General features: G+C 40.3%; 1 protein-coding gene across 2 annotated transcripts in view; it reads right to left on the bottom strand.

Moving 5' to 3' along the window:
• Positions 1–22,583: 22,583 nt before the first annotated feature.
• slu7 (SLU7 homolog, splicing factor) overlaps positions 22,584–27,850 on the bottom strand; it is a 40,034-nt gene continuing 34,767 nt past the window's right edge. For both annotated transcript variants that reach the window (XM_067996439.1, XM_067996440.1), the window contains exons 14-16: positions 27,720–27,803; positions 26,089–26,202; positions 22,584–23,015 (exon numbers count right to left, since the gene is read on the bottom strand). In XM_067996439.1, coding sequence (XP_067852540.1) covers positions 22,836–23,015; positions 26,089–26,202; positions 27,720–27,803 — 378 coding nt within the window. In that variant the 3' untranslated portion in view covers positions 22,584–22,835. The remainder of the gene's footprint in view (positions 23,016–26,088; positions 26,203–27,719; positions 27,804–27,850) is intronic.

The following is a 27,850-nucleotide window of genomic DNA, read 5'->3' as shown; positions in this document are numbered from 1 at the left end:
GGAATGAGACTCCATGCTTGTAAAAGTTAATTTTCAATGCCAGAGAGGTTGTTTGGCAGTAATTAACAATTATCATCTCATTAAAAGGCTACTTTGACTGAATGGACAAGCCTAGCTTTTTGTAGCAAGTTTAGTCCATATCTATGAGGCAAGTACAGTAACTTCACACCGTTCAATATATTTGAATGGTGAATCAGACAGCGAAGTGCCATTTATGTGAAGCTGACGGAGGGGCAGCGCATCTCGGACAGCAACTTCCGGATTTTCACGTTTAACTGCGCATGTGCACTCGCCGGAAGTTGCTGTCTGATTCGTGCTGTTAGTCTCACCGTTATTTCCACAATAAATTCTGGGCCATGTCTTTGCATTAGTGAAATGAATTGTCCAGTCAGTTATCGTTGTTAGGTCGTCAATTAAGCTGTAGACATTGTGTCTCCAGTGTTGTGATCCAGATATTTGCAGTAGTGTGAGATGCCTGAAGTGCTAATGCAGCACTTCTAAATTGCAGAATATGCAATAGATATATCACTTTCAAATAGTAAACTGGAAATGTTCACTCCATAATGTTGACATACAGGGACACTTTTGCCAAGACAGTCAGATTTATTTTTTTTAATTGCTGGTAAAATGTGAAAGAATCATATCCCGAGGAAGTAACATCCAATGTAAAGTGATTCCATAGTTATAAATTCTGGCCACATGACTGGATTAAGGACCATAGATCTTATTGTGTTTTTTGAGAACTGCATAATAAGGGCCTTATGAAGAGCTCTAAGTGCCACAAGTGAACAGATGGTGGCACCAGAGTGTTGCAGTATAAGGGCAGCTGCAGGATCAAGTCTGAACAAAGAGTTCCAAATGTGCAATAAAAGACACAGCACCTGCTGCATTCAGTTTCTGTCATGTTCTTTGTGCAGCAATATGCTGTGCCGGTTGTCATTTGCACAATTACCTCTTAGGATTAATGTAATGTAACAAGCACGGCCTTGTTAGAAAACCAGAAGGTCAGGTATAACGTGAGAGCAGGCTAGAAAATTAGGTTAAAACTGAAGTCTATCTTTAGACCACTGGATTGAAGTTTGTACTTGGAACTTGTATTGAGCTTTGTTACAACAATGAATGAGACCAATGCCAATGGGAAGGCCCCATGTTTTCCATCTCTCCCACTTTCTTATTTGTCCAGGTTTCCCACCACCTTAGCTTTTAACACACTCCTGATTTCAAAGCTTCTGTCCATCACTTCATGATCTTTTGGACCATTCCACTCATGATTCCTCTTATGTCGATATGCTTTGTCCCCCTCCCCTTTTTCTGATTGTATTAATATGCCCATCTACCTCCTCAGGTTTTGAATGGTCCATAACCAAAATATTAACTGACCTGCTGGGCTTGCCAGATTTCCAGCATCTTCAGTATTTTGCTTTTAATACCATCCAGATTGGTTTTTGTTTCAGCAAATGTGAAAATACACATACTAACTGGTTTCAAAATGGAATAAGTTGCAAACTAACATGATTTCGGTCCACACCTACCTGAGGAATTCATGCAGTCATGGTGATTAAAACATTATGGACCAAGTATTCCTGCCCTAAACCTCTCCGCCTCTCTACATCTCTCTCCTTCTTTCAGACACTCCTTAAAACTTACCTCTTTGACCAAAGCTTTTGGTCACCTGGCCTAATATCTCCTTATGTGGCTCAGTGTCAAATTTTGTTTGATAATCGCTCCTGTGAAGCGCCTTGGGACGTTTTATTACGTTAAAGACACTATAAATGCAAGTTGTTATTGTTTGAAATGAGCTGTGCTTTGTGATTCCCTTACCATGCTGCCTGGTTTGCCTTTCCACTCAGTAACATAGAACAAAAGAATCCAATTGAAGTTTGAGCTGAAATCCCTCTTGAAATAATTGATTTCGGTGGAACAATTTCCTTGTTTGTTAAAGCAGTTTGTTCAAATTCCACCCTCCAGGAAGCAGCAACTGGGAAGCAGGATGGAAATAGACACAATGCAGCTGCTCTTGGTCCAATAGTCACATGCAGGAAGGATTGTAGTACTAGTGGCCCAAGCCCTTTGTCTCATAAACTGTTTGGATGCAGTTGCTATAAATGAAGTACCCAATGTTAGAACTGTTGATCTGCAACTCTCTTCAGTATCATTTTTTAATAGTACTCAGACAGACAAAATAGAGGCAGAAGCTTCCCCAAATGCTCAGCAAGTTAGTCTACTGCGGACCTGAGACGTACAGATCAGGAAGATGGTCTGTGCTCAGTTAGCTGAATGCCAGCTCGGCAGTAGTTGGGATATTGTCATCGGCCTCAGCATGTTGGTAATGAAAGGGAAAATCAGTCTGGTTTGCTTGAAAACTTGATTCTCCCAGACATTACTTCATTATGGGAAGAACTGATATTTATGTGAATCAAACTGCTGTACCATCATCGCCCACTTGAGGGCAGCTGTCAGCACAGATCATAGGAGCAGCTGACAGCAACACCCAGGTGAATTGAGTCATCCTTGTCTAAAACAAATTAAGTTAGATTAGAAACAGCACGGCAATGAAATTAGAAGCAACACAAACTCAGTGTGAATCTGAGAAATTATGTAAGTGTAGTTGAAATAAATACACATGAGGAAATTCACCTCACACATGCTTCTATAGATATAGATCCCCAATCGCAGCCTTGAGTGATTGCAGAGTTTCTGCTTCCAAGGCCCCACCCAGAAATCCAGTCCAGGTGGTGATCATTCTGCCTCCTGACATAGCTTCTAAACCCCTTTGTTAGTTTCTGCTTCCTTTTTTTAAAAGACTATCTTTTATCATTATCCTACAGCTATGTTATAAGTTAGTAGTGCTCAGAATTAAGCTTTCCTATTTCCCCTTCTATCTTGTCTCTCTCCTTGGGGTGTATTGACAATGCACATGTAGAGTCAGTGTGAAGTGGTTTGGCTTCATTGCAGTGTAACTGCAGCCTGAAAACAGGATCAGGGCTTAAACAGACACCCAAAGCTGAGGCAGACTCTTTAGAGCGAGATGGGTGGGGGGTGCGGTCTAACTGCAAGCTCCTTTTGTCATTGTTTCTAATGTGCAATTTCCCCACTTAATTTCAGGCTGTATACACCCGTCTGGTAATGTTCTTTGGCTTCTCTGATGGGACAAATTTACCACTCATTACGGACTAGCTGGTTTAACTCAATAATGGAAATTGAAGGGTTAATTTGAGTCATTCAAACAAAACTCAAAGAAACCTCTCCCCTTCCTGTACATTTACTGTTTGCTTAATACTCAATTTTGGTGGACAAAAATCTCTCTCACCCAATTCCAAGCACTAAGTTCAGTTGACTGCTACACCCAAGCAAAGTTCAGGAATTTAACTTCATATGTGGAACTGTGGTTTGCTGAAGATTAAGCTTTCCGACCTGTGTCCACATGGTTTTCCACACACAACTGGAGAGATTCAAACATGGAGTTGTGGGAAATATGAGCACGGATTTGGGAGGAAACAACACATTCAAGGACAATAGCGGGGATAGGAAGATTAGAGATGGGGTGGTAGTTTTCAAGGACAGAGAGGTCGCATGTGGATTTTGGAGGAGGGGGTGACAATGGTAATTTTTAAAGGCTGGGGAACAGCACCTGAGGAGTGGAAACTATTTACAGTGTCATTTAGCATTGGGGCCAGGAAGGGTAAGTGAGAGTTATCAGTTTAGTGTGAATGGAGTCAAGAGGGCAGGAGGTGGGTCTCATGGACATAAGCTATTCGAACTTGTTGTTGGAGGTAAGGGTGGACGGTGTTTAAAGATATGTTTAGTAATGCAGAAAAGAAGCCGGGGGTTACTTTTGCTCTCCAAGATGATCCTGGTGTAGTGGGCAGTTTTGACAGAGGAGAGTGTAGCTTGTGAGCACTTCATGCAGTCCAACCAGATCTGGTGATGAATGACTAAAGCAACTATCAGCCAGATGCACTCAAGGCAGCATCACTTGGAAATGAGCAAGCAAAGATGGTGGTGATATCAGGAGCAATAAGTGGTATGGGAGAGAGTAACGGTTTTGCTGGGGACAAGGCTATGAAGGATGGAGTTGAGGGAGCGATTAGCAGATCAACAGCTGTAGAAGTATTGTGGGAAATGGAGGACCAAAGGCTGGGTTGTTGGCATCTTGAAAGTGCAACTGACTTAGAGAAAAGTTTTTTCCAGGAGCAGATGTAGAAGGTTTCAATGTCATTTTTTACTGGAAATTTTGTTGTATATAAAAAACTGATATTGAATGTATTGCTTTAAGTCTGTTGACTTGAATAATGGCTGGCCAAACTATGACTCATAGTGGAGGTGGATTGTGGGTTTCACATACCAGAATGTGGCAGATTTATTTAAGTTAATTAGATCCACCCCCAAAACAACTGGCCATTTCACCAGCAGTAAACATTTACTGCTGTGTTGAACATGTATTTGAATATGCAGTGGCAAGAACAAGTGACAATATCCATACAGCCTGGAGTGCAATTTTCTGCTTGCCAGTAACTGGGATATAAAAGTACTTACAATCCAAATATATGCCCCTTAGCCATTTAATTTTTAAAAAGTAAACAACCTTACAAAAGCAGCCAAATTTCAAGACTCTGTCACCTGTGATTTATATCAGAAAAGTGGATAGGGGCCTATTTTTATTTTTATACAGGATTACTTTCAAACAAATGGTCACTGAATTGTACAGCAACCTCAATGGAGACACCATCTGCTATGTCCATGGATAGCCCTTTCATGACTATAACAGTATTTCATTGACAGAATCAAACATGAAACAATATTGCATTTCCCCCCCAATGTATTCCCTGTCTATAAAGAATTAACTGGGGATATTTGGCTCTTTACATTTTTACAATTCTACATTTTAACATGTGCAGTTCAGAAGTTACAGATATTCGGACTGCAGATGGTACATAAAATCAATATATCTTCATTATTCAAAGCAAATTCTGAAACAGGCAAAGGGTCTTAATGAAACATTAAAAAAAACATTAAAAACAAAGAAATTAGAAGAAATGTAATATAATCCAGACACAGGACTTGGGAGAAGCCCAAGGTCTGGGAAGGGAAGGAAGAAACATAATTCACAAATTCCCAGAGTAGATCCTAAATAATTTAATCAGTGTTGCAGGAAATTGCGACAAAGGCGACAAGTTTATTTGCACTAACGAACAGAACCAACCATTGCAATATTACCTGCATCCTTACCAGAACAAAAAGAAAGACTTGCATTTACATAGCGCCTTTCATGATCTCATGACATCTCAAAGCATTTTACAACCAACAAAGTGCTTTTGAAGTGCGGTCACTGTTGTAATGTAGGAAACGTGGCAGCCAATTTACGCACAGCAAGATCCTACAACAGCAATTTGATAATGTCCAGATAATCTGTTTTTTTATTAGTGATGTTGGTTGAGGGATAAATATTGGCCAGGAATAACTCCCCTGCTCTTCTTCGAAATAGTGCTGTGGGATCTTTTACATCCACATGAGAGGGCCTGGTTTAATGTCTCATCCAAAAGATAGCACCCTCAACAGTGCAGCACTCCCTCAGTACTGCACTAGAATATCAGCCTAGATTTTGTGCTCAAGTCTCTGGAGTGGGACTTGAACTCATGACCTTCTGATTCAGAGGTGAGAGTGCTACTGACTGAGCCACAGCTGAACAGGCAACACTCTACATAATCTAAGCGTGCAGTTATATTCTTCTTTTGTGTCACAGCAAGATGATTTCCACTTTATAATGATGAAAAAGTGACTATAATTTCAGAGTTAATCCTCGGCTGATTTTGGAGTGCTGCTGCGTAAGGAGCTGTCTCAAACCCCCTCTGCCTGGCATCAAATACCCTATAATTCTAGTCGGGTGTCATTTTCAAATGCTCAGGGAACCTCCTGGATGCTTTATGAGCGGAGGCAGAATTTTATTTTAATGCTTTTGAGAACGTAGGCACTCCCACCTGCAACCTGCAAACATGTAAAATTTAATGTCTGAGTGCATCTGTATGCATATGCTGGAATTGTACATTTGTAGGGCTCTCTCGTGGCACCGGGAATGCGATCCACAACGGTGGTGGCCCATGGTATAATTCTAGTGCTGCAGGCTGTAAACCACATTCTGTTATTACCAGACTTAAATCAGTGTCCTAAAATTCCTATAGTATCTTATCTTGCTCCTCACATCCGTACAAAACATACAATGAAGTTACCTCAGTTAAACATCAGATGTGACCTGCGAGCTGCTGCTTGACTCTTGCACCTTAGAAACATGGAAAATACAGGTCCAGCAAAAACTCTGTAGTCCATCTGGCACTAGTTTTATTTTCCATTATACACCTAATCTTAAACTCCATCATCTTGTCATCACTGTTGCTAGGGTCTTCTCTGACTTGCTCTACCATGTCCTGGTTGTTCTTTAATATCAGGTCCAATGACGCCCCTGCTCATGTGGATTCCTTGTCCAGTTGTTCCCTGGAGCATCCAATATTGTGTCCAAAATCATGTTTTGACTCCCACTGCATCCATTATCGATTCCCAATCTATTTCTTGTAAATTGGAGTCACCCATAACAACTTCATCTGTTCCTATACACATATCTATTAAATGGCTATAATGCTCTTGGTCCAATAACTCCTACTAACCTGATGGTCTGTAGCAGATGCTGATAGTTTTCTTCCTCTTCCCTGTCTCCTGCTTTTTTGCCTAAGGGTGTCACCCATTTCCTTTCATCTGCTTCACTATTTCTATCTATCTATGGCCATCCTCCACTCCATAAGATAAGAGCTTCTGTATGTTTTTACCTCCATCTTTCTTTATGTTCCCTCTTTCTAGTTCTGCACTGTTTTCCCCTCCTTCTGCCTTATTAGTTTAAATCTTCACTGATGCCTCCTTTACCTTCTCTGCAAGGAATATGGTATCGGTCCAATTCAGGTGAAGCCCATCCATCTGTAGAGCTTCCCTGCCCCAAAACTTGTCCCAGTGTCTGAGGATATTTTCCCTTCTACACCATCTTTCTAACCATCAGTTGGCATCTGCTTCTCCCTTACTTGTCCACTATGTGACACTGGAAGTAATCCTGAGATTACTACCATTGAGGTCTTGCACTTTAGTCCAGAATCGAGCTCCTCAAATTGTTTTTGCAAGACTGCTCTCCTGCTGTTTCCTATGTCATTGGTTCATATGTGTGGCTTGGCTTCTGTCAAGTTTTCCCTCTCGAGAAGTTTTTCCACGTGCTCCATTATGTTCTTTACTCTGCTACTTGAGAGGCAACACTAGTCGGGATTCCCAGTTACAGCTGCAAAACAAGCTGTCCATCTCCCTAATTATAGAATTCCCCTACAGTTACCACACTCCTTTTCTCATGGGTAGTGTCTCTCCTTTCCCCTTGCTCTATGGTGCCATGGTGTTGCTATTGATTACCCTCCGCTCTACCTCTTCTTGTTATCCTCATTGGCATCGAGCCCTATAAGAACATAAGAACTAGGAGCAGGAGTAGGCCAATCGGCCCCTCGAGCCTGCTCCGCCATTCAATAAGATCATGGCTGATCTGATCCTAACCTCAAATCTAAATTCATGTCCAATTTCCTGCCTGCTCCCCGTAACCCCTAATTCCCTTTACTTCTAGGAAACTGTCTATTTCTGTTTTAAATTTATTTAATGATGTAGCTTCCACAGCTTCCTGGGGCAGCAAATTCCACAGACCTACTACCCTCTGAGTGAAGAAGTTTCTCCTCATCTCAGTTTTGAAAGAGCAGCCCCTTATTCTAAGATTATGCCCCCTAGTTCTAGTTTCACCCATCCTTGGGAACATCCTTACCGCATCCACCCGATCAAGCCCTGCACATCTATACTATTATTACGTTACTTTAGATCTGATAAATCAGAACTAATTCTTACTTACCTACTGGATTACCAGATTCAAGCCCACTTTGTTAGTGCCAAACTCCTGTTTAGGCCAAATCTGCTTTTATTCCTTCTCTCAGCAAAAATGTACTCCATGGCGTTGCACTCAGTTAGCATGTTGCAACTTAATCTCTCCTTGGTTTTGTATCTTAGTATGATCCAGCAACTTTTCCCAAAGCTAGTCCATTAGCACTACTAGTAACTAGAAATATAGGAAACATGGGAGCAAAAAACATCAATAACGGTTGGCCTTTTAAAGCACCACTAGCAGGTTTCCTGCTTTTTAAGAGCATATCCTGTTTCTAGGAATGTTTTGAAGATTGGGGTGGGAGTGTGTCAGTAAGTTATCCAGACACTCATCTTACTTTAACTGCATCAATTCCATTTTTGGATGACACTGGTCTAGTGTTCTGGATGCTAGGGCCTGTTTAATATTGTTAAAATTGGTTTTGAGAGACTTCCCTGCCTTGCAGTTTAGTTTAATTTGGCATCAACAGAAAGTGCTGTGCCTCATGTTTCCTTTCAGGAAGGCACTTGTGGATCACAGCTATGCATTTATATAACTAGGTTCCTGCTACAGAGTGATTGTTAATTATGACTTCTTTTTTAATACTTGATATCCAACCATGAGGTGCGGGATGTTGAACTGGGACTGAATAGTCGGACTAGAAGAAGGGGCATGACATATTGCCATTGTGATCAGGAATGTCATCCCAATCAAAGCAATTTAACTGCTGCACTCAGTTATTTCAGTTCTACTTAATAAAGGAGGGACCAGTACTCTGGGGCCTGAAACAGCCCTGGAACAAGTAATAGGATAAATTGTGTTCTTTTGAAGGTGATCTGGGATTCCTATCACAGCATATGCATACAAAATGAATGGGGCAAGTAAAACCTCATCCCCACCAATTGTATGAGTTTCCAAGCAAATTACCAAGAGGAGTGTCCTAACAGCACAGACCAAAAAGAGCAAATAGGAAATCTGGGCTGATTTGTCATTTCTAAAACAATTTCGGTCTCATATTTTGGATTGACTTTTTCATTGGTATAACTTTACATTTTGTATGCCATTTTCCTATAACTAATCCCAACTGAAAATAATGATGTATTTACATACAGAAGTATTTCAAAGCAATGTCTGTACGATTAGCTCCCAGTGCTGTGGAATCTGCCCCATTTATGTTGCGGGATAGATTCCACAGCACCATAACAACAAAGAATAGCACATGTACAATTTCTTGAAAGTCATAATTCTGCTTCTGGGCTTCGCCACAGGTTGAGGCAAATCTATACTGGCCACCTTCGAGAAAACTGCATTGTGGTCTAGTTGGATGTGTTGTATACAGTTTGTTCATAATCATCAAAATTGGTGACAGCAAAAATCACTTCAGGTGGGTCACCAAAGAGTTAGCACCAAATATGAAGACTGAATTACCTTTGTTTAACAAAGGCTAAAACCTTTTGTTTGAAAACAATTTATTTTATTCTTGATAAGCTGTTTAATTTATATGACTCCAATTAACTTCACATTGAATGGCTTAACTTACAGTGGTAAACTGGCATGTATTGCCATTCTGTGGATGACAATCACACCATCACTGCCAATTCAGTTTCTATGGTCGCACAGAGAACAATTTTGGCTTTGCTGCTTAGATAAAGACTTGAGTTAATTTGTCAATTGTCCCACTTAAGAGGTCTTAAATTGGGAGCTTGGTATTCCTGCAGCTTTCTGCACCAAACAACACACCACATGGTCTCTTTAAATAGAATTTATTTTGATGTGTCACAGATGTTATTCCAAGTTTCTTCAAGATTGCTATTTAAGTCTTTTTCCTCAGATGGCTTTTAAGAAGTTATTTGGCAATCTCGCATTGGGAAAAAAAAAGATGATATTGAAATTGATTTTGTGGTGGCGGTGTTTATTTTAAATTGATCTATGGATTAAAAGTGGTGGTCTGGTCTTCGCCAGCTCTTGAACATAAATATAGAATTTCACAGTTGTAAATATTTCTAAAATTTAAATATCTTATGGGTGACTTAAAAGTCTTTACGGTTATTATGGAATGATTTCAAGAATTTATCAGTCTCTATTTAATCCAAGTTAATGACAAATTTTAAGGTCCGTAGTTTATTAATTTGGGAAGATTATGTTTAGCCTAGAACAGAACTGCTGTGGGAAAATGCAAAATAGGATACTTGGAGTAATTATGTACATGAATATTAAATAAGATCAGAGGTTAGCTTCCAAGAAATTTAACGAATGGAAAGGGTTTAAGGATGCATTTACAGGGTGGTGGGAGGGGGGTGGAGGGAAATGGTCAGAAATATTCCTTTTTCATGTTTTAGTTTTGTTTATATCTGGGAAGAAGTCAAATCTAACCTTGAATAGATTATATGAGATCCAAATAAAATTTCTCCATTCCCATCACTCAACTTCCCTTCCTGGGGCCCATGCAAGCCGACATCCAGCTCTCGCCCTGAACTGGAAAATTTCATCAACTTTGCTTCCAATTTCCACCCTTCACCTGGCCTTAACATGGTCTATCTCCAACTCTTCCCTCCTCGTCTTCTCTATCTCCATTTCTGGGGATAGGCTGTCAACCAATATCTACTATTAGCCCACCAACTCCCACAGCTACCTTGATTACACTTCCTCCCACCCTGCTTCCTGTAAGGACTCTATGCCATTCTCTCCCAGTTTCTCCGTCTCCGTCGCAGCTGTTCTAATGATGCCACCTTCCATACCAGTGCCTCTGATATGTCTTCCTTTTTCCTCAACCGAGGATTCCCCTCCACTGTGGTTGACAGGGCCCTCGACTGTGTCCGTCCTATTTCCTGCACTTCTGCTCTCACCCCTTCCCCTCCCTCCCAGAACCATGATAGCGTCCTCCTTGTCCTCATTTTCCACCCCACCAGCCTCCACATTCAATGGATCATCCTCCACCATTTCTGCCACCTCCACTAAACAATTCCCCATCTTCCCCTTCCCTTTCAACATTCCGAAGGGACTGTTCCCTCCGTGACACCCTGATCCACTCTTCCATCACCCGCTCCCCTTCCCATGGCACCTTCCCGTGCAAGCACAGAAGATGCAACACCTGCCCTTTCCCCAACTTCCTTTCCACCGTCCAGGGCCGCAAACACTCCTTCCAGCAATTTACTTGTACTACTTTCAATTTAGTATACAGTATTCATTGCTCACGATGCGGTCTCCTCTGCACTGAGGAGACCAAACGCAGATTGGGTGATCGCTTTGCTGAGCACCTCCATTCAGTCTGCAAGCGTGATCCTGAACTTCCGGCACTTGCCATTTTAATTCCCCGTCCCACTCCCACTCTGATCTCTCTGTCCTCGGCCTCCTACACTGTTCCAATGAAGCTCAACGGAAGCTCGAGGAACAGCACCTTATCTTTTGATTAGAGACTTTATAACCTTCTGGACTCAACATTGATTTCAATAACTTCAAATCATAACCACTGCCCCCATTTTTTTGGACAGCAGGTGCTGGTAATGGTTCTCATGTTGCCATTTACAGCTCCTCTGGATCCATCTTGTGTTTCTTTACTTGTCTCATTACTGCCCCCTTTGCCTTGCACCATCATCTCTTTTGACATTTAATCACTCCCGCCCTCCACCCAATCACAGACCTTCCCTTTTCTTCTTTCCTCCACTCCCCTTCTCCCCCCACCCCCTTCTCCTGGCTCTGTAATTGCTTAAAAACTGTTAAATATTTACTTCTTCCAGTTCTGAAGAAAGGTCATCGACCTGAAACATTAACTTTGTTTCTATCTCAGATGCTGCCTGATCTTCAGAGTATTTCCAGCGTTTTCTGTTTTTATTTCAGATTTCCAGCATCCGTAGTATTTTGCTTTTGTAAATGGCGCCCCTTCCTCAGGCATTGCTTTCTTCCCATTCAAAACCACAGCCATTACTGCTTCCTCAAAAATTCCACCCCCGACACTTTGTCATCACTATTGCCCCATCTATAACCTCCCTTTCTCGCCAAGGCCCTTGAATGTTTCTCCCAGCTCTCTACCTATCTCTCCTGCAACTCCCTGTAAGAAACTCTCCACAGCATCGAAACATGATGCATTATCTCTCCTCAACCTCTTTGCAGCCTTCCGCAGTCACACCATCAAGTCTGACGAATTTCAGCAAAACCCTACCCCATCATATGCAGGATTGAGAGAATTACAATGATTTCTGCAGTTTCCTGTTTTCCAAATCACTCCCGAAATAACAGAGAAGCTCAACAGCGTTCTCTGTGGTTAGTGGCGAATTGAAGGAGCAAGTTTCACGTTCGCACATGCACAGTGAAACGTGGAAATCCGGAACTTGGTCCCAGTGGTTCGCTGGCGATATGACAGCTTCAAATTAAAGGGACATCGCACAACTAAAAATTAACTTTAAAAAATGTGAAGTCTCATATTACTCCTTGTTTTAATAGTTTTTGGTAATTTAAATTTTTTTTATGATTAAAAAATGTTGTACTTTTCCCTTCTCTCTTTTATTTAATTCAATTATTTCTTTGGCTTTTTATAAAAGAATCATTTAAAATTTTTATTTACAATTACATACAGAATGCTAACTTTCAATGAGAACTCTGCTTGCCTGTTTGGGCAATGCAGCCTGAATCTGTGGGCCTGACTTCTCTTCCTGACAGATTTTGTGGGCGTGTCTTCTCCTCTCACGCACTTTTCCAGCCGCGTCAACTCACGTTGCTCAGAGGCTGGGTTGATAGCACACAATTTTTTTTAAAAGTTCAAATTCAAGCAATTCGACGCCACAGAGTTCGCAGTAAGTAATTTTGTTAATTTAATTCGCAGGAGTGGCGGTAGGACCGATGCCTTGACGCTCCGAGCGATTTCTGGCCCATTATACTGCTCAGAGGCATCTATTCTTTACAGCAGTTGCTAATAAAGATGGAAGGGATCCAGTTCCACTCAATTCAGCATTTAGTTCTGCTAGTTTGTGGTTCACTGAGCCACTTTTAGCTCATCCTGGTCAATCTGGTTTCAATATCCACTTATCTGTTTACAATAATTATTCTTGTACAATATGGCAGAGTATTTTTATGTCTATATTATGATCTTTCATGTTTCCTTGAACTGTGCATTTCTGGGTGGATAGGTCAACGCAGTGCAGATTTTTCAGTTTTCTAGAAACAGCAAACCTTTTAGACCCTAAACTATATACCTTTGAAAAGTTTTTTTTAAAAATAAGCACAAAGCCAAATGATGGTGTTCCAAAGGGGTTAGCTAAAAATGTTAGACGGCCATTTTGTTTGGCCAAACACGTGCAAACCTCTCTATATTAATTATCTTGTGAATGTGTGCACTTCCTGTCCCACGATTTCCTCACACCTATGAAACATCTCGAGATGTTTTTCTATGTTACAGGTGCTATACAACTGCAAGTCACACTCCTTAATGTTGACATGTAAATTAAAACTGCCCATTTAAATGTTTATAATGGATAAAAACTCTATAGGAATGTCAACATTTACAGTGGAAAGACCCTATGCCAACATTTCATGCCACTGACGATGAATCAATTGCACCATTCAAAATGTGTATTAAGTTATGAACACTTTGTGACAAGCATCCCTTTCTTAACTCGATGTGTGAGGGATAGGCGCATAATCAAGGTTACCATTCTGACTGAAATGCTTTCTCCTTGATACGATAAATTGTGGTATCTGCGTGTCTGTCTGTGGACCACTGCCTTTCCTAACTTATTAACCCACAATGGGTATTCCACCATATTGATTGAAAACCAGATGGCCAAAGGTATTTTCTCAATCATACATCCATTTTAGCTTATTGATCCCTAGGGTCTTACCTATTGTTTCAAAGTTACTGTACTATGCAAAAATAAGCAATCTTACTCAGCCTTCTCTCTCTTTGGGTAGTTTGAAAACACTTCAAATCATTCTATTTCTAGGACTGCTGGTTAATATTAACTCAAAAATTGCTGCCTTTAATATAAGTATTTTTATAAATTGACAAAATTCTGCTCGGACAATGCCAGTAATACTCAAAATACTACAAAATAAAGGCTACATGGTTTTCAAAGAATGATGGAAAAAGTTGTGGAATTTAATCCCCAAAACATCAAAAAACTGTAAATCAAAGTCCTGAATTTTAATCCCCTAGATGTCATAAACATCCCTATTGTTATAAAACATTTTGCCTTGTAATTCACTGTGAGCGATGTTACAGAGTATATACGTCTTTTGTTTTGGTGTAACTTTTTAAAATTAAATTTTAAAAAGTTACATTCACAAAAATTTTTATAAGTCTGTTGTACGTATTCATTACTCGGTGCTTACGAGAAGAGTTAATGCTGCATTGAGGTTTCTTGTATGAGCATGGATGTGTTGGGAGCAATTTTGTTTGGATTTCAATTGGATTGGGGGATCGTGCCTTCTAATAGTCATGTTGGTTGGGGTTGTTGCACTTGCTTGACAATGGTTGGGTCATTGTTACTGGTCTACATTTTCCTCATGAGTAGGTTGGGTTTGGACAGGGTGCTGAGCAAGTCTTGAAGAGGCCGCCTCAGCCGCTTGGTATTTCTCCAGTTCTAGGCAAAGAGTGAACATTACTTGTACAGATTGGGACTTCAATCATACATTTGCGAGAAGGGCAGCACTGTGCCAATGTGGGGATATGCCTTCTTGCAACAAGCAGTTAGAGCTATGCTGGTCTGTGTGCTTCCAAAGGGTCTCTTAGGCTACTGGATAGGTCCAGCCGACAGCAGGGTGGATCTTCTGGGATTGGAAGACCTGAAAGATGTACATTCAATGGACTGTTTCACTTCTTTAATTACTTTTGATAGTTCCACTATAAACTAACACTTTCTGTAAAGTCAAGGTGTGTCTCTTATTTTTGTCTTGTGCAACTGTGATATATTTACATTTGAACTCAACATATACAAATACTTTAAAATAAAAATTGTTGCTAAATCAGTACATTGGTGTAGCTTCTGAGCCACCTGATACTACAGCCGCTTTGAAATGAAGCATTGTTTTGGGAATAGCCGTTAATGTTTTCTCAATTACTTTTAGAGACTGCATTCATCTTTCCTTTTTGGGGGCAGTGGATGATGATCATGTAATAAACTTTTAATTATTTAAATAATAGCACCAGTTATACAATATACTTCAGTTAATAGGGTCATTAAGTGAAAAGGTGCAGCTTTGCCATACAGTCATTGCCTATTCACTCTACTCTTTGTTAATAGACACTTGTGGGATTGGTTCCATTCAGAGGGGTGCACTGTACTAAACAGTATAATTACATTAAAAAATGCATTTTAATTTGATTATTACCATATGAACACAAAAATACACCAGGGCTGCTTTTTTCATATCAAGTTATCCTTTCCTGGACAAAAAAGTTAAAAGTAGCTGAGTGACTGTTGTTAAAATATTAATTGGCATGCACCAGAGTCTGGGCCCACTGCATTCCCTTTTTAATATACTCTTGGGTGATTGTGGCAGGTGATAAACTCTTATTGTATTACAGTACTTTGCAATGTGTAGTTTACTGCCAATCCCCCCAGCTCTCTTTCACCACTATTATTTCAGTATACAACCATTGTTTCAGACAACTTGAAAAAACTTAGAAAAAAAAATCCACCTTATTTTACATGTATTTAAAAGTGAGGCCCAACTAAATTGTTAACACATGGCTGCTGTCTCCTTTTTTTCTCGTCTAATTGTGTAGAATAGAGTTAAATCAAATTTCTAACAGTCTTAGAAAATCGTCCAGAGTGTAATAGTGAAAAAATGCCTTTTTAACTGGAGGAGGAATGGCTCTCGAAAATACAAATCAATCTCAATATTTTAAAAATGGCTAAATTAATTGAGAAAATAAATTGCGTTACAATAAAATTGAATCATTGAATGGTTGCAGCACAGAAGAAGGCCATTCCGCCCATCGAGTCCATGTCGGCTCTCTGCAAGAGCAATCCAGCTAGACCCACTCCCCCGCCCTTTCCTTGTAGCCCTGCAAATTTTTTCCCTTCAAGTACTTATCCAATTCCCTTTTGAAAGCCACGATTGAATCTGCCTCCACCAATCCCTCAGGCAGTGCATTCCAGGTCATAATCACTCGCTGCGTGAAAAAGCTTTTCCTCATGTCGCCTTTGGTTCTTTTGCCAATCACCTTAAACCTGCGTCCTCTGGTTCTTGATCCTTCCGCCAAGGAGAACAGTTTCTCTCTATCTGCTCTGTCCAGACCCCTCATGATTTTGAACACCTCTATCTAAACTCCTCTCAACCTTCTCTCCTCTAAGGAGCACAACCCCAGCTTCTCCAATCTATCCACATAACTGAAGTCATTCATCCCTGGAACCATTCTAGTAAATCTTTTCTGCACTCTCTCGAAGGCCATCACGTCCTTCCTAAAGTGCGGTGCCCAGAATTGGACACAACACTCCGGTTGGTGGCCGAACCAGTGTTTTATAAAGGTTCATCATAACTTCCTTGCTTTTGTACTCTATGCTTCTATTTGTAAAGCCCAGGTTCCTGTATGCTTTTTTAACCGCTTTCTCAACCTGCCTACCACCTTCAATGATTTGTGCACATATACCCCCAGATCTCTCTGTGCCTGCACCCCTTTTAGAATTGTACCGTTTAGTTTATATTGCCTCTCCTTGTTATTCCTACCAAAATGTATCATTTTACACTTCTCTGCATTAAATTTCATCTGCCACGTGTCCATCCATGCCACCAGCCTGTCTATGTCCTTTTGAAATCTATCACTATCCTCCTCACTGTTCACTACACTTCCAAGTTTTGTATCATCTGCAGATTTTGAAATTGTGCCCTGTATGCCCAACTCCAAGTCATTAATATATAATCAAGCAGTGGTCCTAATATCAACCTCTGGAGAACACCAATGTACACCTCCCTCCAGTCCGAAAAAAACAACCGTTCACCACTACTCTCTATTTCTTGTCACTTAGTCAATTTCGTATCCATACTGCTACTTTTATTCCATGGGCTTCAATTTTGCTGACAAGCCTACTACATGGCATTTTATCAAACGCCTTATGGAAGTCTATATGCACCACATCAACCCTTTCTGTTACCTCATCAAAAAACTCAATCAAGTCATTTGAATATGATTTGCCTTTAACAAATCCGTACTGGCTTTCCTCAATTAATCCACACTTTTTCCAGTGACTATTAATTTTGTCCCGGATTATTGTTTCTAAAAGTTTCCCCACCACCGAGGTTAAACTGACTTGGCCTATAATTGCTGGGTTTATCCTTACACCCTTTTTTGAATAAGTGTGTAATATTTGCAATTCTCCAGTCCTCTGGCACCACCCCTGTTTCAAGGATGATTGGAAGATTATGGCCAGTACCTCCACAATTTCTACCCTAACTTCCCTCAGCAACATGGAATGCATCCCACCCGGACCGGGTGTCTTTTTTAAAATTCATGAAGGGAGGTGGGCGTCGTTGGCAAGCCCAGCACTTATTGCCCATTCCTCATTGCCTTTAAGGTGGTGGTGAGCCACCTTCTTGAACCACTGCAGTCCGTGTGGTGAAGGTTCTCCAAGATTTTGACCCAGCGACGATGAACGAACGGCGATATATTTCCAAGTCTGGATGGTGTGTGACTTGGATGGAAATGTGCAGGTGGTATTGTTCCCATGTGCCTGCTACCCTTGTCCTTCTAGGTGGTAGAGGTCACGGGTTTGGGAGGTCCTGTCGAAGAACCCTTGGTGAGTTGCTGCAGTGCATCCTGTGGATGGTACACACTGCAGCCACGGTGCGCCGGTAGTGGAGGGAGTGAATGTTTAGGGTGGTGGATGGAGTATCAATCAAGCGGGCTGCTTTGTTCTGGATGCTGTTGAGCTTCTTGAGTATTGTTGAAGCTGCACAAATCCAGGCAAGTGGAGAGTATTCCATCACACTCCTGCCTTGTGCCTTGTAGATGGTGGAAAGGCTTTGGGGAGTCAGGTCAGTCACTTGCCGCAGAATACCCAGCCTCTGACCTCTTCTTGTAGCCACAGTATTTATGTCACTGGTCCGGTTAAGTTTCTGGTCAATGGTGACCCCCAGGATGTTGTTGGTGGGGGATTCATAGATGGTAAGGCCATTGAATGTCAAGGGGAGGTGGTTAGATCCTCTCTTGTTGGAGGTGGTTATTGCCTGGTATGAATATCACCTGCCACTTATCAGCCCAAACCTGGATATTGTCCATGTCTTGTTGCGTGCAGGCACCGACTGCTTCATTATCTTAAGAGTTGCAAATAGAACTGAACACTGCAATCGTCAGTAAACATCCCCATTTCTGACCTTATGATGGGGGGATGGGGGATGGGGGAGGGGGGAAAAGGTAATTGATGAAGCAGCTGAAGATGGTTCGGCCTAGAACACTGCCCTGAGCAACTCTTGGAGAGATGTCCTGGGGCTGAGATGATTGGCCACCAACAACCACTACTACTATCTTCCTTTGTGCGAGGTATGACTCCAGCCACAGGAGAGTTTTTCCCATTGACTTCAATTTTACTAGGGCTCCTTGATGCCCAGTTTTGGGTCCTGGAGGAACCTAAACTGATCATCAGTGAGTAAGTGCAGCTTGATAGCACTGTCAATGACACCTTCCATCACTGCTGACGATTGAGAGTAGACTGGTGGGGCGGTAATTGTCCTGTTTTTTGTGAACAGGACACATCTGGTCAATTTTCCACTTTGTCGGGTAGAGGCCAGTGTTGTAGCTGTACTGGAACACCTTGGCTAGAGGCGCGGCTACTTCTGAAGCACTACAGCCGAGATGTTGTTAGGGCCCATAGCAGGAGGTTTCCTTGCCCATGTTTGACCTGATGGTCTGGAGTCACATATAGGCCAGACCTGGTAAGGACGGCAGGTTTCATTCACCAAAGGAAAGCCATTAGTGAACCAAATGGGTTTACAACAATTCATGGTCTCCATTACTGATACTAGCTTTTTATTCCAGATTTTATTTGATTAACTGAATTTAATTTCCCCAGCTGCCATGGCAGGATTTGAACACTTGTCTCCAAATTAGTCCAGGCCTCCGGATTACTAGTCCAGTAACATAACCACTATGCTACCGTACCAGTTATTTACTTACCTACTTTAAGTACAGCCAGCCTTTCTAGTACCTTCTCTATCAATTTTTAGCCCATCCAGTATCTCAACTACCTCCTCTTTTACTGTGACTTTGGCAGCATCTCTTCCTTGGTAAAGACAGATGCAAAGTACTCATTCAGTAACTGAGCTATGCCCTCTGCCTCCATGCATAGGTCTTCTTTTTGGTTCATAATCAGCCCCACCCCTCCTCTTACTACGTGTTTACTATTTATATGCCTTTGGAAGACTTTTACATTCCCTTTTATGTTTGCTGCCAGTCTATTCTCATACTCTCTCTTTGCCTCTCTTATTTCCTTTTTTGCTTCCTCTCTGAACTTTCTATAGTCAGCCTGGTTTTCACTTGTATTATCAACCTGACATCTGTCACACACACCCTTTTTCTGCTTCATCTTAATCTCTTTTGTCATCCAGGGAGCTCTGGCTTTAGTTGCCCCACCTTTCTCCCTCGTGGGAATGTACCTAGACTGTACTCGAACCATCTCCTCTCACCCATTGTTCGACTTCAGTTTTGTCTGCCAATCTTTGATTCCAATGTACCTGGGCCAGATCCATTCTCAACCCACTGAAATTGGCCCTCCTACAATTAGGTATTTTTACTCTAGGGTCCTTGTCCTTTTCCATAGCTAATCTAAACCTTATGATCATTGTTCCCTAAATGTTCCCCTACTGACACTTGCTTCATCTGACCCACCTCGTTCCCCAGAATCAGAAACTGAAACATCTAAAATAATTCTATTAACTATAATGTCCTATTAAATAATGAAAAAGTTCAGTACTTCATCAGGATTTTCCAACAAGGTATTCGTCACAGCAACTGGGGGTCAACAGAAAACTCGACCCAAAACAAAGAGTTAGCAGTGTTTTTCATTCTTCGGATAGATATATCCTTCACACATACTAAGCATCTGGAATCTTGCTGCAGCAACCAGAACACAACAGATTGGAAACCTATTTGGTTCTTAAATCCCATACCTCAAGATGCCTCATCCTAGAAGTTTTTTTTTCCTGGTTGAAGTTAGAGGAACAAAAATGATCATTTGCACTTTTCTTCTGTAAAGAATTTTGTAGTTTCCTTCCTCCCCATTAAATTCTGTGATTTTATGCACGCAAGGTGCACTCTCATTCTTCTTGGAATGTAGAAGGAATAAATGTTAGTCTTCCTCACACTTTGAAGTTAATCCTCTAAATATCTTAGAACAGATCCATCATCAAATTGGGATGGGGAGTTCACAGGGATGGTGTCAATGTAAGAGACACTTAGTCTCTCCTTTTCCCACACACTAACCTCACCTGTTACACCTCGTGTAACTGCCAGTCCCCAAGCTCGGATAAAGCATGCAGGGTTGAGGCTAGGCTAATAACCTGGCCTTGTAAAAATATTAAGTGTTACTGAAATCTCTACCTGCGAAGCTGTCAAACAAGGCCTGAGGCATGGTGATCCTATTCAGATAAGAATGACGCAATACAGCCAAAGCCAAAAGGATGCTGCCATGCTGATGCCATGCTTGGTATGGAACATGGAAGATCAAAACAATGTGCCAAACCCACAAGACTGCACAGATTGCAGACCAAAAACCAACTGACAGAACTGTGGACGTCCAAGTAAAAAGAGCAGGCTACACATGGGATCAGTTGCAGTGATTGCCCAGTACAGAGTTCAATGGCAAAAAATATACTCCGCTGATATCCCACACTGGACGTACTGCAATTGTGGTGTTTTTCAACAGATGTTACCTATAGGTCCATAAAGGCTACATAACAAAATATTTTTAAATATAAATTACCCACACTTCAAATCAGAAATAAACAATGGGCTAGAAAGGTTAATCATATGAAAGTTGACCTTCAATGAAAAAGAATGCAAAACCGTACCAAAAATAGGCAATCCAATTTTCTTCGTCCTTCATTTCCGCTCCATGTAAACCAAAGTAGTGCAAAAGGTAAAGGTGAGCAATTCATGATTTGATATTAAGATCTGTCTTCAGCACTGATGCAAAGAATCTATCTTCTGTGAAAGATAAACTCTAATCAACAATCTTCAATATAAAGGCCATTATGCCCATTGTGCCTGTACAGCCACTCTGTAGGAATTATACACTTTAGTCCCATTCCCCTATCTTTTCCCCATAGTCAAATTCAAGTATTTATCCACTTCCCTATTAAAAGCTGGTATGGATTCTGCTTCTACCACTATTTCTGGTAGGGTCTTCCATGTCTTAATAACCCTCTGTAAAAGAAGAAATTCTCATAACTACTTCCTTCTTTCAGGGTTGATATTAAACTTATGCCCTCCATTTACTGACCAGTGGAAACTGTTTTTCCTGATTTACTTCATCAGCAGCTCTATTGGATTTCTTCTGAACCTTCTTTGTTCTAAAAAGAGCTAAAGAATGAAGTGACAAGCAGAAATTTAGCACTATCTTTTCTAGGGAAAGGTAAACTTTTTATATAATCACAGACTGTAATTTATCAGCTGGCCCGACAAATATTTAATTGTAAGGTCGATGCATCAGGTCAGATAAACTATTGACAACTGGCATGTTTGACCACAAAATTACACAGAAAGTAAGGAAGGAGAAAATAGTTAGTCAGCTTTTTTGCTTCTGATCTTTATCCAGTGCCTCCTGTTGGAAAGTGCACATTTGGATGTCAGATGAAGTGTGTTGGGTGGGGGGCAAGGGAAAGAGAGAATCTGCATCAGTAGAAATTTTCCCTCCCAAATAATGCCGTGACCTTATAATTAAGTACTTGGCAGAATAACAGGCCATGACTCTTACCACTTTGGTCGATGGTTGTCAATGTTTGTTAAGCAGTGCTGTCGCTTTCTGCAGTGCCTGTTGATGATGACCCCACAGTGACTAAGTTGGCAATGGAGAACCCATCGGAGGCAAACTCAAAAACAGGTTCTTCAGTTATCTGATCACGGTGAAGCACCGGCAGAAAGCTCTAACAATTGCAGTTCAGCAAATTTCTGAATTTAGGTTTTCAGCTCTGCTGTTGAAAGAAGTAGAAAGCAGAAGCAATGCCCTCACAGGGATAGGAAGGGAAGGAGACTCAGAGGATGAATCATGTTAGGCTTTTCCTAAATTGGTGGCCAATTTAAGAATGGCATTAGCAAAGGGTTGGTCCTCTATTGGGAAATGTGTTTAGATGGGGAACATAATGGAAAAGAAGGGGACAGAAAAACAGGCCCTCATAAATTAGATAATCTCTTTGGAGCCTCTTCTTTGCTTTCTTGCAGCCAATGCAGATTTTATAGACAAGAAATGACAGTCTATAATAATCTGAATTAAAAGTGGAGCTAGAACGCATAGGAAATCTGAAACAGAGCAAAATAAATATAGTACCAGTAAAGTACTATGGATAGCCATGGTGCCAATAATGGGGGAAAAGGGAAATTGCACGCATTCTGGATAGAAAGTCTTACGTGATTTCATGGCTGGACAGCTTATGGTAAAGCAAGAGATGGATTGGCAGCTTTTCACCTTAAATGAACACATGTATTTCAAATATGAATAAATTCAATTTACTTGGAGAACATAATGCAGATGTACAATGTCAAGAACTTAAAATAACAAAAATCTTTACATAGTATAAAACTATTTGTCTAACCATAACAAAATCCTTCGAAAGGAGATGCTGAATTCATTACACAAAAAACAAATTAAGTAAAGAATTCTATGTTTAGTTTAGGAGACATGAACTTAGAAGTCAAGCTTCTATAGTATTGACATCCAAGGGTTCTTGAAATGCTCAATGCTTTGAGCTTAAAAAATATTTATTACTGCCCAAGGAAAGAAGCCATAGGATCTTCAGGTCTCTGGCGTTTCATTCTGTATGCCTCAATTTCTTCTTCTGTAGGTTCCTTTGTTTCATATATGCTGTTGTAACCTCGTTTACGTTCATCGATTTGCAAAATTTGTTCAACTTGCTTCAAACGAGTTTCTTCAGCAATCAGGGCCTAAGCAAGACAAAATAAAACGTTAAGCGGTAGCGACTTCACAACAACAATCCCAAAATGTTAACATTTGATTTCCAAAATATGTAAAACAGATAGAAACAGGCGAGCAAAGTAATGTGGAGAGAGAAACAGAGTTAACATTTCAGGTTGATGATCTTTCATCAGAACTGGAAGAAGTTAGAGAATTAATGGTTTATAAGCAAGTACAGAGCCAGGGGGGAAAAGAACAAAGGGAAAGGTCTGTGATAGGATGGAGGACAGAAGTGATTAAATGACAAAAGGAATGATGGTGCAAGGCAACAGGGGGTGGTAATGGGACAATAAAGAAACAAAAGATGAGTCCTGAGGAGGTGTAAATGGTTGCAGCAGCACCATTACCAGCATCTGCTATCCGAGAAAATGGGAGCGGTGGTTATGATCTGAAGATGTTGAACTCAATGTTGAGGCATCAAATAAGCAGGAATCAACATGTGTGTTTTTGCCAAGTTTTTGTTAAATATTAGTTGGATCCTAATGCTTGAATGCTCTTATTAGGAGAAATACTGCCCACAAGATGCACAATTGTATTCAATTGATGTAGTCTCAACTCTTAACATGACAAATGCATACTTCACTGGACTTCATGGTGCCTAAATAAGAACATAAGAAACAGGAGTAGGCCACACGGCCCCTCGAGCCTGCTCTGCCATTCAATAAAATCATGGCTGATTTTCGACCTCAACTCCACTTTCCCGTCTGATCCCCAGATCTCTTGATTCCAAAAATCTATCTATCTCAGCCTTGAATATACTCAATGACTCAGCATCCACAGCCCTCTGGGGTAGAGAATTCCAAAGATCGCAACCCTCTGAGTGAAGAAATTCCTCCTCATCTCAGTCTTAAATGGCCGATCCCTTATCCTGCTACTATGCCCCCTAGTTCTAGACTCTCCAGCTAGGGGAAACAACCTCTCAGCATCTATTTTATCTAATATTATTCACCACCAGTATTAAACTCCACAGGGTGAAATATTTTCATTCAATTATACAATAGCATATTTATTACATAATTACTGAGTAACCCACTGCAAAAAAAAATTTGAACTGTTTTATCAGGTTGTCATTCATGTAATGTTATGCATTATAGTCTTCATTGTCTGCTTTTGTACACTTCATTTTGAAGTCAGCTCATCACTAATTATCATGAAGGCAAGCATTATCTCCAGAGTACTGCAGTTGTATTAGTCTACATTACAGTATACATTATTCCATATATCATCAGTTACTATGGCATGAAGGAATATGTTGTAGAGGGAGTCAAAGGGCATAATTCAACTTACTAACTTTATTAACATTCAGAAACCACCTGAGCTAGATTCCTGCAGTTTAAAGTATCATTAGAGCCCTTAAATTGAATCACAAACTTGGAACTCCTAACATTCATTAGTCGACATAACGGTGATATTAGGTAACAAAAAGCTCAAAGGCGTGAGTAAATCACGTTTTAATACAAGAGATTTTAGGTATGAAATGATGCAGGATTAAAATAAATCAGTGAAGAGGCAACTTCTTCCCCTTCATTCTCAAATTGCACTTCATGTGTGTTTTTTTTTAAGATAAATAACACAGCAATAGAAAAAAAACACATTAAGAGAGAAAATTTAAAGAGTCAAAAGACCTTTTAAACAGCGCTGAACAACAGAACAGAATGCTAATAGTCCGACCACTGGTAAGAAAAGCGTCTAAAGATCTAAAGCTCCATTGTAAGGGTAGAATACAAGCTGTTTTAGTCCATCACAGCACTATATTTCCTCACTGTAACATATAATTCAATAATTCAAGATTTCCACTTGCACCATAAATGGAATACAAGTGATGTATACTTCAATAACTAAAAATGCAATACTCACTAAATAATAACTATGCCACATTTGTTATTTGTGATGTGCTATGATTAAATAAAACTATGCAAAATAACTAGTTTTTTTCTTAGTACTGAATACAGTTTTGGTCTCCTTATGTAAGGAAGGATATACTTGCCTTAGAGGCGGTGCAAGGGAGGTTCACTAGATTAATTCCTGGGATGAGAGGGTTGTTCTATGAGGAGACGTCAAGTACAATGGGCCTTTACTCTCTGGAGTTTAGAAGAATGAGAGGTGATCTCATTGAAACAGATAAGATCCTGAGGGGGCTTGACAGGGTAGGTGCTGAAAGGTTGTTTCCCCTGGCTGGAGGAGAGTCTAGAACTAGAGGGCATAGTCACAGGGCAAGGGGTCAGCCATTTAAAACTGAGATGAGGAGGAATTTCTTCACTCAGAGGGTTGTGAATCTTTGGATTTCTCTACTCCAGAGGGCTGTGGATGCTGAGTCATTGAGTATATTCAAGGCTGAAATAGATAGCTTTTCAGACTCTAGGGGAATCAAAGAATATGGGAATTGGCAGGAAAGTGGAGTTGAGGTTGAAGATCAGCCATGATCTGATTGAATGGTGGAGCAGGCTTGAGGGGCCGCATGGCCTACTCCTGCTCCTATTTCTCATGATAACCTATTTTGGATTATTTGTAGACAGTAAAGGACCTCTGTTGCTGTGACTTTTGATCTGTATCAACAACAATTTAAAAAGCACCTCCAACATAGTAAAATGTATCAGACTTATTCTATAAATATGGCATAAAATTTGTCATGCCCAAAAGTAATCAATGTATGAAAGCCTGCATGGCACTGTACAAATGTACAGGTGTATCACTTTTGCATTTATTTACCGTGGTTGAATTGCACTGCTAAAAGTTAAACCCCAATTTAAGTTACAAATGATAAACTTTTCAAATTCTGACAAGTAATGGGTTCATTATAATATTGAAAAATTTAACATTCTGAATTCACACCTTCAATTTAGTTACCAAATTTATGTTTACACAGGACTCTAATGGGATGGAGAGAAAACTATAATTTTGGTAACATTTGAAGTCTGATCGCTGTTTTAATAAGGACTGAGTTAACTGTAGGAATTTGTCAGATCAGATTTACTTTAACAGATTTAATTAAAGTCTCTGAAAAGCAACATAAAAAAATGCTAGTAAATATGTGTAACACACCTTTTTCAGTTTTTCTTTCTTCTTTATATCTACATCTTCACTGTCTGAGCTGTGACTTTTCCTATGTTTCTTGTTCTTTTTCTTCTTGTCTTCATTAAGCTTTTCTTTATGTATCTATAACCAAAAAGCAGTCAAACAGATTAGTACAAGCAAATTTTTTTTAAAGCTCACATGTTGGTCATTAAATAATTTCAACGCTTCTTGTATTTCATGCCCCCGCCCCCAACTCTTGATTTTATCCCCTTTGTTTCCTCTTCAAGAGTCACCCAATGTCAGGTATGTTTCAGCTGGGAAGTTCTGGGTCTCCTGTACAACTGCGGTCAAATAGTACTTCTGATTGTTGCAAGCCAGTCAGTCAGTCACTCTACGACAGTTCTACCTCATAACCCAACTAGGACTGCCAAAAGGCCAAATGCTATCTAGGGTAACAAAATCAAAGTAGTTGCTCATTTCTGAAAAAGAATAACTACCATTATCCCTGCAACATTTTCCCTAGCTGTACTGCACCCGATCTCATCCTAACAGTCTGAATTCTACCACAAACTGATAAAACTTTCTTAAATACAGCAGCAGACTCAGTTACGTGCAACCCTGGAATCTGTCCCTGGAAGCATATAGTTATATTTAGTTATAAATATTCCAACGAGCCACGTTTCGAAATACTTCACATCCTAGCCAGTCTAAATAGCACGAGACAGCCCTGTTCTTCTTGTGCACTGAATTCCTAATCCATTGCAGCAGACCTTTACCAAAATCATCTAAACTGGAACTTATTTCTCTTCCTGTTAGGTGGTAATCGCACTTCAGGACAACCCGACGTTTTCCGAGCACAATAATGATTTTCTGGCCACTTGCAGTGCTTTATGATGTTATATCAAAGACTAATGTTTACAACATACTTAATACATCTGGTGGAACAAGTCAGTCTGATTTTTTGGTATAAACAGAAACTCAAATGGCACAAAACAGAAGACTGCATTACAGTTTCTATCTGCACACTAAAATAGCCATAATCCTGCAGTGCCATTTTGCATTAAATTGCACTTTTGAATTGTCTGAAACTTTCCTCACACTAGCCTCACATAGTGCACAAACAGTTACTTCTGAGATGTACACAATCTCCAACAATTCAATTTGAATGCACCAACACTAAGAAAAATGATCTCGCACAGGTTTTTTCTTGCATCAGTCAAAATACAACTGTAGCCAGCATAATAGCCATTAATGTATTTCTCAGTTTTGACTCTTTTCAATTAGAAGTAGAGTGTCAGTTTTGCTTTAATTAAAATTGCAGTCTGCACATAACAATGTGCACAGCAGCCCATCCATGATATACATTGTCTTACAGGATCTGAGCCAACAGCTAGAATACCTGTGGACACCCCTCAGCATCCAGTTTCACAAACACTACAGCTTACCCTGCAGTTCAACAAGGCTACCAATGGAAAGTCATGAACAAGCTGTTCAGTATTTTAACATCGGTAACCAGTATAAAGGTGAGAGGAGGAATAATTAAGTAATTCAGACACTGACATTTTCAAGTCATCGTTTTAAAAAAAGTAAAATGTTTCCTGTGCGAGTATAGTTTTCCATTATAATTGTACACAATATAGTGTAAAAACATTACTTGCCTCCACTAAAGTCTTGGGTATGCTCTCATATGCTTCCTGGTAAGATTCTGGAATCTCAGTGAGACATTCAGAATTATCCTCCACCTACAATGAGAAAAAATGGGCAACATTACAATGTAGATAGGAATCTA

The sequence above is a fragment of the Heptranchias perlo genome, chromosome 14 (genome assembly GCF_035084215.1).
Source record: "Heptranchias perlo isolate sHepPer1 chromosome 14, sHepPer1.hap1, whole genome shotgun sequence".
Lineage (NCBI taxonomy): Eukaryota > Metazoa > Chordata > Chondrichthyes > Hexanchiformes > Hexanchidae > Heptranchias > Heptranchias perlo.
The sequence above is the reverse complement of the archived record's forward strand: the minus strand, read 5'-3'. Positions and strand labels throughout refer to the sequence as shown.